Here is a 19,135-nt window from a genome sequence, read left to right on the forward strand (position 1 = left end):
TTGAAGTCGTAATCCTCACTGGTGGAAACAGTTCAGGAAAGTATAGATTAGAATTTACTGAGGCAATACGCATCAAATTCACAGACGAGATGTGAAATAAAAGCAGCTAATCACAGGCTTGCTGCAGTGATTTGGTCTTTACAGCGTGTACCGAGCTGTATGTATGTGAGGATTTAGCTCCATGTTTATTATTGGTTATGTGTGGTTTGCTGTACACTTGTGTGTTTGGACAGAGGGAGTTGTCTTGCTTTCACTCAGTGGCATGCTATATCCCCCTCCAGCTCCAGCCTGTAATTTAGACAGTGGCGGGACACATGAGGGAACAAAGTGTCCATTAGCTGGATGTATAGGACGAGACGGTCCCGAGCTATAGGACTGTAGCATGCACGCTGAACAATAGGCCACTGTGGTCCATTAAACATAGTACAGGGGGTCTCATTCAGACGCTGTTATGGATATAAATCTCCGGACCACTCTGAGTGTCTTTGTATTGTTCTGGCTGTTCGAGGAGCACACAAGCTTCAAAGCAGGTGCTTCTCAGCCCCGCGTCACTGATGCGAAGGGGTCGATTCAGACAATTAACAATAAGCTTTTTTTTTTTTTTTCTCACTTAACTCTGCAATTAGCACTTAGCTCGTCTCGATGGAGCCCAACGTAACGTCTTCAAATCGCTTCTTTTTGTCCAACCAGCAGTCGAAAATCAAAAGACTCTTTGCTCAGTATTATCAACGACCAAGAAAAAGCAGCCGAAACCAGCGAATGTTTGACATTTGACACAACTAATCGGTCGTGTTGGGACCGTGGTGGTGCCTCAGCTCCCTCAGGTGGTACAGGAAAGAGAAGTCCAGTGAAATGAAATGACAGTAAGTTAATTCAAAGATACGTAACACCAGCAAAAGAAGAAACTAAAAGTACCTGTAGTACATATTCGACTATAAGTTCTTTAAAATATCTAGTTTTTTCATTCAACACTCCTCAATGCTCCTCTACTTACACACACACCTGTATTTGTACTACACTGTACTGTGACCTGATACAGTACCGAGAAACATGTCAGTACCCATCATCAAAAGCAGTACAGCGGTGTGTGTTCCTGTAACTTTCAGTCCGAACCACTTCTGTTATTCACTCTTGTGTTTTGCCCCTTCGTGCCGTTCTGCCTCCGTGTTGTGTCTTGTCTTGCCTTGTTTTGCTTCGTCACGCCTGATTTAAAAAAAAAAAAAACATATAGAATAACGCCATCGTAATCCTTTAAGTGCTTCAAAACTCGGGGCAATTATCTGTGAGAACACGTTGTTCTGCTTTGTTTTGTGGATCGTGCGTGCCGCAGCTGTCGTGATTTTAAAAAAAAACAAAAAGCTACGCTGCCTCTTAAAATAGACGAGAGCCCTTCAGCTTACCTGACAGTCCCGGTAATTACCTGTTCAACACCCCCCCCTTCGGTTGCTGTCAAAGTCACAGGTGGAGACACTGGCTGTCTTCCAATCAGGGGAGACTGGGTGGTACTACGGTGCCAGCAGAGCAAGAAAAGTCCCACAGATTGCAGAAGTGGGAGGGGAAGGGAGGGAGAGGCAACATGCGTTTGAGTGGGTCAGCAGGCTAAAGATAGCACGACTGGTAGAGACATCAGGGTTTGAGAGAGTGAGAAACACAGATAGACCGGAGTGCATGCGTGAGAGCCGTGCGGCGGCAAGTCAGGTACATCTGCAACTTGAACTGGAAGTGCTCCTCCGCCATGCATATTTTACAGTCCCACTGCGTCATCAGGTCAGCGCTGTAAGTCTTTTTCATGTCATCTCTTCTGGCTCGCGGTGTCGACTCTTTCTGCTCTCCTCTTGTTGTTTGCTCTGGACTCTGTGCATTTTGTTGTGCAACATGTGTGCTCCGTTCAGCAGCTATCGCAGGCCGTAGAAATCAAACTGTCGCTCTCAGCACGTCAGCTAAAGTTTTTACACTCTCCTGTGTGTTGGAGTGTGTGTGTGTGTGTGTGCGTGTGTGTGCGTGTGTGTGCTGAAGGGAAAGTACAGTGTGCACGTTTTGCTGCGGGGTTGGCTCAGGTTGCTGAGAGGCACAGTGTGAGGGACTTTGCATATTTAGAGCTGTGTTGCAATCCCGTTGGAGTTTTTCACAGTTGGAAATTGTAAAAAGGAAAAAAAACCAAAAACGCCCTCCATGGTATGCCTGCACGGCACTCGGCGTCGTGCCTCGACCTGCAAAAGAAAACACTTCCATTCCATCAAAAAATACTCGATCATGTTTGTGTTGTTTTTATTCACCGACCGTCAGACTTACTTTGCTTTACTGTGTGACATCTGAGTCCGTCCAGCCTGCCTGCGTCTCTGCAAAGTCAAATCTCCCTTCAGTTTGTTTGTTAACATCTTAGTTTAGAGTTGCTCCTTGAAGCGATGATGTTAGACAAGAAGTTGATGCTCGTTTGAGGCTCTGTCATGCGGAACATCCGAGCAGATGTGGGAACATCCACGCTGAACTGTATCTGTTCGTACCGCCGCTTTTTGTTTTGTTTTTCCTGTTCGCTTCTTCTCTCGGCCACTTTCTCTGTCACCCTCTCCCACTGAGAGTCCTCGGAGTGAAGCACCTCTGAAGCTCCGCCAAGAGTACTGAGCTCTCACTCTCTCTCTCTCTCTCTCTCTCTCTCTCTTTTTTTGTTTTTTTTTAGCTGCAAGGCTGCTAATATTTTCACTAATGCTATTTTTGGATTGATCGGCCTGTAGTAGAGGGTTTAGAGCTGGAGCTTATTCGGGCAGCTGTCATTTATAGTGTCGTTCCATTATCATCGCCGTGCCAATTCTCTGGCTGTTGTTTTGTATCAGCTGTGCGGTTGAAGCTCGGCTGTGGGAAAATAAAGCTTAACATGTGGCAGGCTGTGGTGTCCTGATGGGGGGCCAGTAGTCAGGATGCGAGATGCAGAGAAGGCGTTGTTGTCACTTGATTGACAGGGACTTGAATAACTCTGTGTTTATCCAGTTCGCCTGTATTTTCCATCTCTGAGTAACCTGCTGCCACTCGGGAGAAGTGAACTGTCACACGGCTGACAGTTTGATGGCTGTCGCCCTCAGCAGCTGCATGGAGTGATGATGTGGATGTTTACATTCGAGCGTCGCGGTGAAAAAGTCGAGCTCGTCTTCCCGCTGCAGCGTTAATGAGTTTCTTCTCAGCCTACTGACGTGACTTTTAGAAAGTTCAACATGCGACTAACCTGTCACACCAGATGTTTTGTTGCACAGATTCGGTCACAAAGTCGTTGTGCAGAAAACACTTGATGAAACAAACCATCTGTCCATTAACATCCATCACGGACTGACGTCAACCAGTTAGTTCGACGGCAGGAGAGTGTTACCAGGGACCTGATGAGAGAGGAGACCGTCACGCCAGAGATCATACGATACGTATCATTTCTGTTCGTTCCAATGAACTAAACTGTCCAGTTCTGATACGAGCGACGATACAGCAGCCGTGCTAACGTCTCTAGGAGCCGCCATTGTTGTTTTGAAACATACAGCTGCTTCTCCTGCTGGTCGTCACGTCCAAACCACACCTGTAGCTGCCAGAAGTTCCTCAAAGGTCACAGACTGGTCCGACCGCAGTGTGTTCGGGCCACAAGCCCAGAGAGCTTGAAGCCTGGCTCGATGGATTCAGAAGACCACAAGATCGCGATCCAGCTGCCACACGCATTAACCTTCCAACCTTTGCTGTTGTTGTATGTACGGTCTCTTCGCAGATGAGCGTCTTTAGTTGTCTGGCTTTTCGGGGACGGTCGCCTTGTCAGACGTTCCTCTATTCTCCTTCCACATCGCAGCATGACGAGAGCATTATATCCCCGAGTTAAAGGCCACGGATGAGTTTCTGATAAGATGCTACATGCACAACAATCAAGATGCATCGAGCTTTAACCCAGTCGGCTGTTTTGGAGATTATTTAACGCCCTGTTAAGATCTCTGACATGTTCTGAAAAGGGCGAAGAGAACATTAGTATAAACAAGCCAATGCTATAATTGAAGTCGAGGTTAAAAAAAAAAGTGAAAAGGCAGATCGGGTTGGCATTTAGCAACTCCTGAACTGACAAGTATGTGATCTGTCTGAGGGGCAAACATGATTTGCTGACTGGTGTGAAATACATAAAAAAAAAACAAAAAAAAAAAACCTGCCTGATTACAAGAGAAGTGAGAAAAATGTTGTCTGCGAAAAGCTTTTGATCAGATGGTGAGGGAAGCCATCGTGTCTCATTTAGATCGTGTCTGCGCATGCAGGAGGATAACAGGGAAGGTTTTTCCTCACATATGGAAATGATAAACGGAGCGGAGGTAAAGAACGCCTCATCACAGAACCGAGTGAGGTCATACGGACCCCGCCAAGTACACAATGTGTACTTCAGGATTTAAAAGGGGGAAAAAAATACCTTCCCAGTTTCATACTACATAATCTAAAGTGACAAAATATGATCAGAGATATAGATGGAGAGCGAGTTATCCCAGCGTGTAGGTACAACGGAGGTGAAGCACCACAGACGACAGCGTTGATTCAGATCTTGTTTTCCCGGCGCTGCGATGGATGAATTGATCTTTGGCCAAGCAGTGGCGTGACGGCAGTCAAACGACCGAGCACCTGATGTCGAGGATGAACTTTCAGAAGCGATTTCTCTCCCTGGAAGGAGATTTTACACGTTGCATTTTTGTTTACATATCTCATGCGTGGTTTATTTAACACGCTCCACCTCGGACCATCTAGCTGCCGCGTGCATTTCTTTTGGAAGCAAGTGAGAAGAAAGCTGCAGCACATTTTTCTTCTTTAATTAAAGGAGCAGCTGTTGCAGGATGCATAGCGATGAGGTAATGCATCTGTTTACAATAACTTAATGGAAACAGCCTTGATGGTCCTGTCAGTGATGCTAATGTGGGTCGTATAGAGAAAAAGTTCTTCACGGTACGTTTAAAGTCTTGCGTTTGTATTTATTTATCATCTTTAATGCAAATGAACATTGTTACGCGTCATTTGTTGCACGCAGAAAACTTTGGAGGGATGAAATGTAGAGTTTAGATTTCAAGGAGACTCTGACTTTGTGAATAAAACAACTTCATTTGTGCTGAATGTCAAAGTATGCAGTCATTCATTCATTCTGGCATTGTTATAAATTCTGCGGGTGGGTCGCTAATAACCGACAAGGAAGAGCTCTGCAAATTGAAACACTAATGAGACGGAGGGCGTGACACCAGGCATCATTCCTCCACATGATAACAAACATGCTCCGTCCCGGTGTAAATGTAACCTTGAGGCCAGCGCGGTGCATCCGAACAGAGCCGGACGTCGCTTTATTTGCGGTGCTAATGGAGTCCTGGGAGCCGCCGTGGGAGGAGAGCTGGAGGCCGTCGGGGGAGAGTCTGAGAGCAGAGAGAGCTCGACTCCTGGGAATTCTAAACACATCCAACGCTGACAAGAAGCACTCTCTCTCTTCATACTCTCTCTTCAGAAATGTTCCCCCCCCCACTTAACTCCGTCTCTCCTGCGCGTTCACAATTCCCCTCGGAGCCGCCAGTTCCCCGTCTGTGCGTTACATGCCTCCCCCATGTGTCGGTGAGGGTGCAGGTGCGTTGCTCTGCGCGAGTCTTTGTGTTTCATCTGTTATCACGCGCCCTCTCCCCACGTGTACTCTAATAATTGGAGTTGTTTTGGGTGGGGATTAATTGTATTCCCCGTCAAATTGTTTTGGGGTTTTTTTTTTTTTTTTCCCGACTGTTTGGATTCATTGTGGGAGAACCCTCGAGAACGGAGCTGACACTGGGCTTGTGATAAAGCGTTTATTTGTCAGTCTCTCTGTTAGAAATTGAACTGGCAGCAATTGATGCTCTTGTTTTTATTTAACCTGAGCTGGTACAGAGATCCAGGATGATGAAGGGAAGAGACAAGTACAGAAAAGTTTCTGGAAGTCACAACATTTCTTTTTTCATCACCTTATTTATGACACTATCTGAACAGTAAAGACACGATATATTGAAGAACAAGGCTCTCAGACTGCTTTTATTTTTGTAACAGATCAAGTAAAAGATGGGAAGTCAGAGAGCGGAACGGCATCCGGTCCATTCTCAGAATAAAACAACCTGTGCAGCACAAAAAGAAATCAGAAATATTAATAATAAACTCACTTCAGACTAGGTTGCCCACTCAACCAGCACAGAAGCACAATGGATAAATAATTTACAGAATAAAGTAGACTTGAAATTAGCGATTGAGGACAAGAACCTAACCATGTTTGCTTAGATAATGAATGAAGCGAGAAGTTGGGTAATTTTTTCACAAGCTTACACACAACCAGACATCTTTTTTGCAACCAGTGGAGTCGCCCCCCTGCTGGCCATTAGGAAGAATGCAGCATTGAAGCGCTTCAGTGTTGCCTTAAAGCACTCGGCGCCCGGCCGTCTGTGTATTTATTTGTTCTCTCCAGAGGAAGCGTTGGTCCGGAGCCCTTTTCCTGGGCAGGCTGAGATATCAGGAGGAGGTGGAATTAGACGACCTTTTTAACTTGTTGAGCTTTTTTGTCTTTCTTTCTGTCTTTCTTTCACATGTGGACAGACCCGTGCAGACTGCTTTCACACCTGGCTGAGATGTGATCACATTACAAGCCAGAACAATTCCAGATGCGATTTTGTCCAGTCCAGTTTGACTTGTAATGCATCCTGATGCAGAAAATGCACCGTTACTTATTGCTTTTTCTATTTCTCCCTCTTCTCTTTCTCCCTCTTGTTTCGTTTCTCTCTCGCTCTCTCAGGTGGCTCAATGGCCCGAAAAGGAAGAGGAAGAACAGCCAATGTTCGGTGAAGAGCATGACTGGTGAGTACCTGATGGAAGGGGGATAGACTCTCTAAAGCAGATCTGAAGTGGCAGCTTGGAAACAAACCTGAATTTCTGAGTCTCTTCAGAAAACACACCCCTCCTTCAGAGGATAAAAGCTTCTCTGAATGCAGAGAACCAGTCAGTCTGAAAATCACTTTCCCCAACATTTCGTTCAGCGGCGTTTGACACATTTTTGAATTCTTCTTAGAGAAGGAAAATTGTTGCTGTCAGTCCCCGGCGCGGTGAATGCAGGCAGCTGAGTGACTGCACAGAAGCTCAGGGTACATTATTCATCACCGCCTTGTGCACATTACGCTTTCGATTTGTCACCTCCAAAGAGAGAGAAAAAAAAAAAAAACATCTTGGCAACTGTCATCAATAAACGAAAGCCTTCTGCTCCGTCTGCCTTTCTTGTCGGACGTAGAACGTCGTCTGAGTGACAGCTCCAAATCCCCCCCGAGCTCAAAGCAGCGAGTGAAGACGGGGGAGAGGGAGATGCTGAATGAGATTGCGGTGGGAGGCACGGCGACATAAACATCTGATTGCACAGGATGGCTGATTTGGCATTTATAAAATATATCTTCCAGGCCGGTACTTGTCACGTTTTCCCCTCCCAGTAGGCTCTTTCTTTTTTTTTACCCCTGCCGCCGCTCTGCATCACCGCTGGAATCTTGTACCATATTCTACCCGCCATGGTCCATTTGAGCCGGGAAAGTATGACAGTGCGTCTGTCTGAGGGGCACGGTTGGCTCAGATCAAATTACACGCACTGTAATGATGTCAGCGTCGTCCTGTGGGAGAGTCGACCCTCAGACAGACTTTGGACACTTCAGTACGCCTTCAGGACACTCGGGAGGGTTTTGTCCAACATAAAAAAAAAAAATGGTCGTAATAATGAACACTCACTACCAGCTGTGGAGCCGTTGTTGTAGGCATACATTGGGATAAATGTTCTTAAAGTGAAACGTCTGTTTTTTTTTTTCTCTTTGGCGGCACCTGCGGCGATAAGCAGCGATTACAGGTACGTCTTACAGCTCTCATCAGCCTCGTTTCCAGGTAGCAGGTAGCAGGTAGCAGGTAGCAGGTAGCAGGAAGCAGGTAGCAGGTAGCAGGAAGCAGGTAGCAGGAAGCAGGTAGCAGGTAGCAGGTAGCAGGAAGCAGGAAGCAGGTAGCAGGTAGCAGGAAGCAGGAAGCAGGTAGCAGGAAGCAGGTAGCAGGTAGCAGGTAGCAGGAAGCAGGTAGCAGGTAGCAGGAAGCAGGTAGCAGGTAGCAGGAAGCAGGTAGCAGGTAGCAGGAAGCAGGTAGCAGGTAGCAGGTAGCAGGTAGCAGGTAGCAGGTAGCAGGTAGCAGGTAGCTGTGTTCTGTGAAAAAAAAAGCTCTGATGAATTCGCAGCACCAGAAGGCAGATGGACAGATTTAGCAACTAGCCAAAGCATTTAGCAAATGACAAACAGAGATGGAAAAAAGAGTGAATATTGGATTTACATTCGTCTGGTGGCCAGAAAACAAACAAAAAAATGAATCTAATTTATTAATTAGACAGCAGATTGCACACTGATTATTAACACGTTAGCTTAGACATGTTTGTAAGGTGACAACCTGTCAAAACCAGTAGCATCTATTACTGTAGCTTTAACAATCAATTAATCAGTTATTTTTTTCACTAATTAAATTGTGAACTTAACAAATAAGCAAACCAAACACCAGTGTTTTCTACTTTATCTCCTCTAAGGATTCACACTTCAGTTTTAAACCGTAATTAGATCATAAATTCCATCACTTGAAGTTTGTCGTTCAGACAAAATGAGCAGTTTGATAGTAGAACAGAACATCAGGTCGATTTATAGGATAAACTGAAGCTCAAATGAAAATGGAAAACAACCAGGAGTCGCAGCTCTTCTGTGTTTTCAGTCATGAACACTGCAGGAGCGGGAACGAGGTTTAGCATAACAGCTGTAGTCTCAGTTTCTCATCTCCTGATATCCTCATTGTTTACAGTCTCAAATGTCTCCTCGCTGTCCTGTTGTCATGTCAGGACCTCTGAGAAACAATCCTGAGACTCCTTCAGGGACCTGACTCGCACTGTACCAACTCCATCCACACGCTTTCACAAGAAAACCAAACGGCAGATGTTGTCTTGGGAAACTTGCGAAGACAAAATATTTATCTTGAGTCAGCCACACTAGAAAAATCTCCTTCCCTTTCCTGGGGTTTTTTTTCCCGTCGGTGGACGTATTGCAGGGCCCGCTGTGGGAGGGGCGTGCAGCCGGAGCCGGAGAGCTGCAGCAGTATTGATTTTGGGCTTGGCTTCCAAACACAGCCACAGCAGGCTGGCTCTGGGATCCGGCTGCTGCTGGTGCTGCTGCTGCTCGCCCTGCCAGCGCACCGGAGCTGACATTTTTCCTATATGATCGTTCTCTGATGTCCTCGTTGTCTTCGCTTCGGCCTGTTTCTCCTCTTCCTCCTACTCCCCCTTTCACACCTCTTCCCCTCCCCAGTCTCCACCTCCACCCCTGTTTAGTTTGTATTATTTCCTTATTGCCTCTGTGTTTTTCTTCCTCCCTCTCTGAAGGATTGACTTTCGTTCTTTTTTTGTAATTTGCAAATGCACTTGCACGCTTCCTTCACTGTTTTCACTGGAGTGCTTTGCTTCTCCTCCCCCCCGGGTCTAAATTCACATTCTGACACTGAATGGATTTTTCTTATCAACAGAAAAATGCTCGAGCTCTTCGGCGGTTTTATAAAAATCAATTTGGGCCAAAATGTCACATATGCCCCCCCTCCACACACACACACACACACACACACACACACACCCTCGCTCTCGTCTTTTCCCTCTCGTTCCCACCATCCTCTTCTTGCCCTCCCCTTCCTCTAAAATCTGCAACAAAGCCAAAAGGCAGAGCCCAACTGACACTGCCAGTCACAGCTTTCACCACGCCTTGGTACACACACACACACACACACGGACACACACAAGCATATGTGTCATGTGAGCGTCATACACATGTACTGGATCTGTGTGTGTGTGTGTGTGTGTGTGTGTGTGTGTGCTTATTTGTGACTTGCAGTGTACCATCTCCTCCCCCTCCCAGTTCGGGAGCTATATATCATACGCCGTGGCTGGAAATCTGCTATTTCCTGTGTCTGTGCGCTCCCTCCCTCGCGCTGACTGGTGTTGCAGGCCGTATGGAAAAAGAACAAAGTGTCCTATTCCCCAGTTTAAAGCGGAGGAAAGGCTGCAGAGAGGACGCAGAGTGCAGAGAGAGAGTGAGAGAGAGCAATCCACATACTGTAAATTTAGATCGTGGACGTTTACGTAACCAATGTGCCGTAAACTGCCCGTGCAACAAGTTCTCTTTCAGCAGGATTATATTGTAATAACATTAAAGAGCCAATCTGTAACGTTGTGACCACAACAATTTGACCCATGTTTGTACAGCTGACTGCAGAGAAATGAGTCAATATTTACAGAGCCTATATTATGGCCAGAAAACATTGAACACTTATATCAAGTTGTTGTCAAGAGTTAGTTGGTCTGTTAATAGAGTCGACAGTAATTAGACAGACTTCCTCCGTCAGACTGGACATTTGGATCTTATGTTCTACTCGATGAACTGGGACAGTAAAGAGGAGAGAGGCGGTGGCAGTTCTGTTGTTGAAGATGAAGCTGCCGACTTTTAAAGGCGTTCTGTGGAGTTTTCTTGTAAGCAAAAATATCCCAAATCTTCAGTTCACATGAAGTGTGAACCCCAGCGAAAAAACTGTTTGTATCTTTGAGGGTTTTACAAATACGTTGAATAGATTTCCCTCCTCGTAAAACTCTTCCAAACCTGATTCAGATTCAGATTCTGCCACCAGTCTTCTTCTTCTTCTTCCTCTTCTTCTTCTTCTTCTTCTTCTTCTTCCTCTTCTTCTTCTTCGCTGCATTTCTTGGCACGTCACCGCCACCGACTGGCCATCGGGAGAGTGGTGTGTCACAGAGTGCAGCCGAGGCCGCGGAGAGTCAGAGGAACGAAGCCCGACCTCCACCAGGTTCCCAACCTGACGTGATTACAGACGTAGGCAGATTGAAAATTAAAAACGTACAATACGTATTAAAAACAACAAACGGCAGCACTCAGCAGGACTTACAGAGCAGCCACGCAGACAGCTGGTCCATAACTCAGCATCACGTCAGTAGACGTGACTTGATCATTTTCTATATTTTTGTCGGGTATCTGTACTCTGAGTGTGCAAAATGGGACCCGCTTGTGACCGCTGTAGCTCTGTGGCTCTTTATCTCTTTATCCCATTATAGAAAGTATTGATTTTGCTGCCCTGCAGGCCAGATGTTGCTGTGTCGTTGCGAGGCTAACCGTGAGCTGAATCTTTAATGTTAATATCAACGCTCAGGCGAGTCGGGATGACCGCTGCCCCGAACGTGGTCGTGTTTTCCGGCTCACTACATGCGCTCTTACTCTCCCATTGTTTGGCCCTGAATGTATAAATCCTTCCTTGAGCCGGTTCCTTCTAACCTGTGTACGTGTTTAACACCGAAATCAATCTCGCCTTTGTTCTTACGATATTCTACAGGAGCGATTCCCCAGAGTCAGACAGGAAATCTGTAAAATAAAAAAGAAAGAAAGAAGGTTTTCAAAAAAAGCTGCTCCTTCTTCTCTGCAGCTGTCAGAGCCGGTTACTGTGGACGCGTTTGAGTCGGCTGCTCTGAACATTGTTCCTGTTTACGTATAATAGCTGTTTTTTTTTGTTTTTCTTTTGTGGTTGACCTTGTTTTGCTCACATACACACACTTTTTTTTTTTTTTTTTTTGCAAGAATCCGTCCAAATGTGGTTTTCAAACACTCGTGAGGCGGATGATTTAACTGTGGCAGGATGTTTTACAGTCAATACACTTAAACTGTCTCAGATAATATTTTCACAGGGAATTTGATGATTGCGAATTGTCTCCCAGCATCTTTTCTCTCTGCATTATGGTCTGTTAGCGAGGTTAGCAACCGTTAATATCTGAGACGGGCTCCAGTTGTCTTTATTTCTTTAACAGCGTTCATTCTGCTGTCTTGGCCAAGTTATTCTCGAAAAAAAAGGGAAATATAAGAACTTATATGTCTATTTATACATAGGATAATCATATGTTGCATGTTATGATTTGTAGTGGACGCATTAGAAAAGGTTCTGGCTTGCGGTGTTTTCCAGGAAAGGAACAGTGGATGGCTACAGTTACGGGTTTCCCCAGTTTGGGTGACTCAGCAGAAATGTTTTCGGTCTCTGGGCCTGCTGCCGTGGTGATGAGTAGAAATAAGTGTGTGTGTGTGTGTGTGTGTGTGTGTGTGGAGAAACAGCCCCAAACAAACACATTGTTTCGTCTAACTTTCCCCTCTGCTCCTCTCTCTCAGGGTACATACCCAGCTACCTCGAAAAGGATGAGCCATGTGTGGTGTGTGGTGACAAGGCCACAGGCTACCACTACCGCTGCATTACCTGCGAGGGCTGCAAGGTACACACACACACACACACACACGCACACACACACACACACACACCACAACCGAAGAGTTTCAGAAGACACACCAGATTCATAACTCACATAAAATCTGTCAGAAATACTGAAATGAGGCTTCTGAGGTCACCTGCCTCTACACACACACACACACACACACTGCTACATATCTGACACACACACACTCTGAAACAGTCACCTCTCACTGCTCGAACACATAAAAGCGCCACAGTAGGGTGATGTATTGACATGTTTGTCTTACACCTGTCAGTCTGTCACATCAGCTCTCAGCCTCGTATCATCCGTCTTCCTCCGGTTCCTGCTCGTTCGTCGGTGATGTGTGATTTCTGACACACCACCGAAGAAGAGACGTTGTGATTAATCTTCGCTTTGGATTTGTTAACGTCTTGTCTTTTGACGCCTTCGTCAACAAACCGTCCACTGATCTGTCCCTCGGCTGTGTTTGTCCGACAGGGTTTCTTCCGTAGGACCATTCAGAAGAACCTCCACCCCGCCTACTCCTGTAAGTACGATGGCTGCTGCATCATCGACAAGATTACCCGCAACCAGTGTCAGCTCTGCCGCTTCAAGAAGTGCATTGCAGTGGGCATGGCCATGGACTGTGAGTGCTGCACCTATTCCACACAAGACAAAGAGAACTTACATTACTTCACCCTCAGGCGTAGCTGCGGCGCCGAGTCTCACTTAACGCTTCTTCATCACTCTGGAGAGGAGTTATTGATCACTTTGAAGCTACACTTTTCATTCTTAGATTGAGTGTCGAGAAGATGGAGTGATGCAGGGGATGATGACGATGATGATGATGATGATGTGAGAGCTTTGTAGAGACGATATGCGAACAGTTGGCAGGGCGTTAACTAATCGCACTCCTCTTTTTTTCCTCCTCCTCCTCGTCCTCCCAGTGGTGCTGGACGACTCGAAGCGGGTGGCTAAGCGGCGGCTAATTGAGGAGAACAGGGAGCGGCGCAAGAAGGAGGAAATGGTGAAAACTCTCCAAACCCGTCCAGAGCCCACCGGGGACGAGTGGGAGGTGATCCACCTGGTGACGGAGGCCCACCGACACACCAACGCTCAGGGCGCCCAGTGGAAACAGAAGCGCAAATTCCTGGTGAGAAGAAAGAGATGAAATAGATTCTGTTTTTATTTTTATTTTTACAACCCGCCTCTTATGTTTATAGCTCAAGTTTTTAGTTTTTATAGTTAATTGCCTGGAACACATCGCTGCAACAGTGTCTGACAGGGCACAAAGAGAGATCAGACAGGCTGCCAACAACACAACCTCTGTTTTTTTTTTTTTGTTTTTTTATGTCAAATATGAAACAGGGAAAGGTGAAAATGAGAAATGTCACAATGCGTTAATCCCTCCATGTGTGAGGAAGCTGTTTGTGCACTCAACTCTGGCAACGCTGTGTTTACCACACACACTTTTAGCTTCCGGCTCCCCTGAAAGTTCAGCGTATCTGCAGGTTTGTTTTAACTTATCTGTCTGATCGTCTCGACGCTCAATTTTCTTGTTAATCGATGTCAGCGCTCCAAGATCTCAGCTTTTAATCTGGTGTGTGCAACGTTGTCATGACTCCATGCATTTCATCTGGACTTACCCAAGTCTCCGGCAGCCCAGAGCTCCCAAATTGAGTCTTGTTTTTTTGTTTTTTTACATTTTAAAAAAGTCCGTAGCTGATTCAGGTGTTTACGAAAGTGCTGTGAAACTCCAGAAATGTTTCATGGACTGCAAGACGATACTTAACTTTTTCCACCTCGTCTTGTTCTGGTTGTGAGATGAGTGGATAATGACTGAATTCTCTTTTTTGGATAACTGTTCCATTTTTTATGATGTGTTGTTAAGACAGAATGACTGTTCAAGCAATACGTCTACTTTACAAGGTCTATACGGAGCAAAGTGTTCCCCAAATGTGTGTTTTGCAAAGTTTACGTCCCTGTTTCACACAACAGCAGGTACGATTTGTTTAAGCACTCAGGACGGGTTGAACGCACGGTAACATTTAGTGCGTCACAAACAAACAAACAGCCGCGGGGATGATAGCAAACTGTAAATTGTGCAGTGCAGCTTCGGTGACAAACGGGACAATATGGATTATTTCCTCACACAAACACACGGGGCTAAAATCAGAAATGATAGTGTTTCATTTTCTCCTCACGCAGCCGCCTGTCAGAGCTGCTCTTTACCACTTTATCACTCTGCGTTTCTCTGCCGCCTGCTTCTGTTCCTGTTTCTCTCTCTCTCTCTCTCCGCCTGCCTCTTTATTCCTCAGTTCTCTCCAGCATTTGGAGGGTTTTATTCATCCTAATCCTTCTGTGCTCTTAACCAGACCTAATTCCCTTCATAGTTTTCATTCACACCTCGACTCTCTCTCTCTCTCTCTCTTTTTTTATTTTTTTGGCTTTAATCTCTTTCCCGTCTTCATTTCTTTTGTTTCCTCTCCCACTGTCCCTCGGAGTCTACCCTTACTTTCACCTCTGTTTTTTTTTTAGTTTTTTTTTTTAGTTTTTTTGGAGCCGACTCCTTATCTCTGCCAGCGCAAATCCTCAGTCATGAGCACTCATCTGCGAGTTTGGCAGGGATGCTGGCAGTTCGAGTTTCTCCCTCTCAAACTAAAGCCGAGCACTGAGCACAGCGGGACGACAAGCGCTACCGCTCGGATTCATCCTGGACGGCCCTGTCAGGGTGTCCCTGCCTGGTATCACTCTTCACCCCCCCGACGCCTCGCACACAAACACAAGTTAGACAGATGCTGACCTCATGTTTTGGCCGAGGATTATCTGAGGTGCTTACGCAGTCTGAAGCACTCGTTTACAGTTTCACAGCAGCTTTGGGCCGGAGCTCGTGGCCAAATCTAGGGGGCTTCATTTAAAAAGGAGGCATCTGTGAGGTGTCGCTGGGCAGAGTGGGGTCGGATTACTTTTGAACTGTCATCGATTACATGCCAGTTTTTATTAGTAATGTAAACTAATCTGAATACTGATTACTTCGAATTCAAACCTCACGCAGCCGCAACACGTTTCTTTTTTGCCTCTTTAAACAAAAAAAACAATGCAATGCAAAAAAAACAATTGCAAGTTTATATTTATTGTACAGTCCAAACAGAAGGCAATTTAAATGCACCAAAATGAAGACATGCTAACATTTTGATAAGTCTCATTAATAAACCGTCAATTTATAGTTTGTTTTACAGATGTGAACGAGGCTTTAACTGCGTCAGGATCCAGTCGGGTTTCAGACATAAAAAAAACACCCCGTCCACTTCGGGTCAGACTCAGTTACGACTCCTTTTATTAAGAAAAACATAATTTAAAAAAAACATAAAAGCACTGAAACAGTAAAAACAACAACAACATAAAAAAGTCTAACCACCTTCACAGAATCAGAACCAGCACAAACAACAGGAGTGCTGTAATTTGCTGTTTGCCATAATATAAAAACATGATTAATTATTCCAAATGTTATAAAGTCACAGTCTGATTACAACATCCTAATTACACGCTGTCATTTACAACCCGACCCGGTCGGTGAGTGTTCAGAAGAAGAAGTTTAGGAATTATCCCTCAGAAGAAAAGATGAGTTTGTGTATTGTGTTTCTTGTTTGTGATCATTATGTCATAACTCCAACATGATTCAAGACTCGCATTTAGGATTACAAGCGCAGTAAGCAGGTTAAGGTTAGTGTTGAGGAAATATGTAGTATCACTGTATTAACCTGCTGTAAGGTGTGGAAAGCCCTGCCTCTACAGCCGGCCTCGCACTAACAAGGATTTGAATGATTAGCACAGTTGCCCCGCCACTGTGAAATACTGCATGTAAGCCGTGAGTCGGGTTCATCTGAAAAGGATAAATAGTTCTATTTCACACAGGCTTCACCCACTAACGGGGCTCTGGAGGCTGTAACCACCAAACCCTGAATATCTACATTTACATGCTAAGCCTTTTTTCAGCCCCGCGGCTATAAACCGGCTACAGTGACACCGCTCCTCACACACACACACACACACACACACACACACACACCGTACTCCAGCTCACAAATGAGTGCTCAGTGGAGGATGACTGTGTTGAATGATGCACTGATTACAGTAAGCTGTGCGTCAAGTCAAGCAAAGGACAGCGGCGACGAAGAAGAAGAAGAAAAGAAAAGGCGAAGACACGCAGAGAAAAAGTTCTGGACAAAGTGTCAGAAAAGTGTTTAAGCTAAACAGCCTGTGTACACATTCATATTCATCAAGATCCAGACATTATTTCCTTGGATATTAACGAAAATGACAAAAGAAAGTAGGAAAAACTATCAGTCCCTTTTATCGGGATCCACACCAAAAGGTAACAGGGTCTATTTTGGACCGAGACCGATCCTCCATCCAAGTTTCATGGAAATCTGCCCAGTAGTTTCTGTGTAATCCTGCTGACAAATCAACAAACCAAAAGAAAAAAAATAGTAAAAACGTTTTGTGATTAAGAGAAATGAAGAGAACCAGAACTGCACGAGTACCAGATGATGTTCACGGGAACATTTTCAAACATATGGGATGAGAGGGTTTAAGTTTAAAAACACCTTCACCAGCACTCCGGCCTCAAAACATCTGTGAGATCATCTATTAACATCATAAAACGTGCTGAAACTTTCACCCGATGCTCCCAGAAGAGCAGATCGTTTTTCACTTGTTTTCAACAAGACGATGCAAATGTTGGAAAGGTGCAGAGTGTAAAACATCATACTGTTAGATTTATAGATTATTATTATTATTATCAGGCCTCCACAATGAATTGAAATATTGTCATAATCGCAGTATGGCCAAGTGCAATATCTTAATTCACTCTGCTTGGCTCTGTTTCCAGTCGCGCCCTGAGGAACAGGCACCAGTCGTCGTTTTGTCTCCTGTGTGATTTGTTTTGTCCTCCGTGGCTCGGCAGGAGTCCGCCTGAAGTGCTTCCTTTTTTTTCGAAGTTGCAATATTTAAATCACAGCAGCTGCATTTTTTTCCATAAAGGTCAACTGTGTGACAAAAAAAACCCCATTATAACAAAGTACTTCAGCGCTGCAGGGATGTCCTGACCTACAAATCTCCACGTTAATAAACGTGTTCGTTCGCCGCAGACACGACAAAAGTCGGATCATCGCGATGATTTGATGAGGAGGAAAATTCGAGTCTGTTCATGTTCCAGGAAACTTCGCTGCGTTTATTTTCGTCTCAGGATGTGACCCATATTCTCTGAGTATCTGGTTTAAGCTGTTAATTGACCACAAATCAATGCACCTGATCAGCAGCGGTTCTGGTATGTTTGGTACCGACGAGCCCGGCGGTTTTCGATTCTCCACTGTCCTCAGTGAAACCTGCTTCGCTCCCCGTGTTTCTGCCTCTGTTGTAGTACTTGGCTGAACGCGACGAAGCCTCCACATCTGTCAGAGTTACGGTTACATGGCGTCCTCTCCGTAACGCGCTGCGGTCAGGCATCTGGAAACAGCTCACACAGCGATTCGGCTCCGACAGCTGTGTGTATGTAAATGTCTGCACATCTGTCGTGAAGTAGTTTCTAATCATTTGTATCAAGATAAACACACTAAATTCACGGTGATTAGCATGTCTTTGAGTCAACACAGCTGCCGATGGTCCTATCACATCGAAAAACATCCTGTGACCGTGCAGAGGAAGAGGAGCGTCTTTCATTTCATGCGCATGTGGAATAAATTGGCCTCAATCATCAATAACGATGATGACCGAATTATTAATTCAAAAATATTTACTGATATCCAGGATGTTGTTTAACCATCCATCAGCTCTTACGTCCTTAGAAGGTCAGTCCACGTTTCACGCTTCAGGTCTTTTCATTTTGTTTTCCAGGCCAAGTGAAGCATAAACCAACCATAAATCACACAAATCTCTTATTTTTCAATAGGTTGTGACCTCTTTAACTGTATCTACAGTCACTTGCGGGCCTGAAATGTTCCCCTCAGCTGTGCTCGCAGGACATATGGTTTCGGTTGACGTTCAAAAAACATCAGCGTACGTTCGGTGTTGAAGTCACGAGGTGATCGTATCACCTTGTTATGCAGCGCACGGTTCTGTGCATTTTATTTAAGAGATGTTATCACCAGATGATTTATATCAATCCGTAGGAAAAATCCAACTCAGATGTCTTCAAGGTGTCTGTGTGTCTGTGTGGGAGTTTTTGGCATTAAAGTTGAGTTTGGACGCCAGAAATTTCAGGAACCTTGAAAAGCAGACATTCATTTATTAGTATCGATCAATATCTCCATCAATCTCCCCTGATATCACTTCGCAGTATATGATTTCAGTGTTGAGAAGAGTCTTTGCCGAGTAGAAGTGAAAATACTGTGGTGAAATATTCAAAGTAAAAGTGTCTTTTAAGTGTTTTACTTTAATGACATCATGCACTCGACCTGGCATGGACTCCACAAGTTTGTGCCGCACCTGATGACGTGACGATGTTCCACAAAGTTTCCTCTGATATCACAGAATGTTTGACCTTTTCAGCCTTCAAGTGACATTCAAGTACAATTGTTGATACCATGCTGGGAGTCTGCAGGTTTTTCGAACAAGCTTGTGGAGTCCATGCCAGATCAGTGGCGTGCTGTCGTTAAAGAAAACATACTGCAAAAGAATAATATAAATGGATTTCAGAAGATCTTAATCCGTCCTCCTTTTGTTTTTATGACAGCATACATTCGAGCTTGCATGGACTCCACAAGTTGTTTTTGTTTTTTTTTGCCATACCCGATCATCCCAGTTGAAAACTGT

General features: G+C 45.0%; 1 protein-coding gene across 2 annotated transcripts in view; it reads left to right on the forward strand.

Moving 5' to 3' along the window:
• LOC119010072 (thyroid hormone receptor alpha) overlaps positions 1-19,135 on the forward strand; it is a 36,978-nt gene that overhangs the window by 5,143 nt on the left and 12,700 nt on the right. The window contains exons 1-5 of one of the 2 annotated variants that reach the window (XM_037081930.1): positions 1,492-1,776; positions 6,782-6,843; positions 12,243-12,343; positions 12,821-12,968; positions 13,270-13,475. In XM_037081930.1, the coding sequence (XP_036937825.1) occupies positions 1,736-1,776; positions 6,782-6,843; positions 12,243-12,343; positions 12,821-12,968; positions 13,270-13,475 (558 nt within the window). In that variant the 5' untranslated portion in view covers positions 1,492-1,735. Of the gene's footprint in view, positions 1-1,491; positions 1,777-6,781; positions 6,844-12,242; positions 12,344-12,820; positions 12,969-13,269; positions 13,476-19,135 lie in introns of those variants that run through there. The other variant, XM_037081929.1, reaches the window with a different exon arrangement.

The sequence above is a fragment of the Acanthopagrus latus genome, chromosome 20 (assembly GCF_904848185.1).
Source record: "Acanthopagrus latus isolate v.2019 chromosome 20, fAcaLat1.1, whole genome shotgun sequence".
NCBI lineage: Eukaryota > Metazoa > Chordata > Actinopteri > Spariformes > Sparidae > Acanthopagrus > Acanthopagrus latus.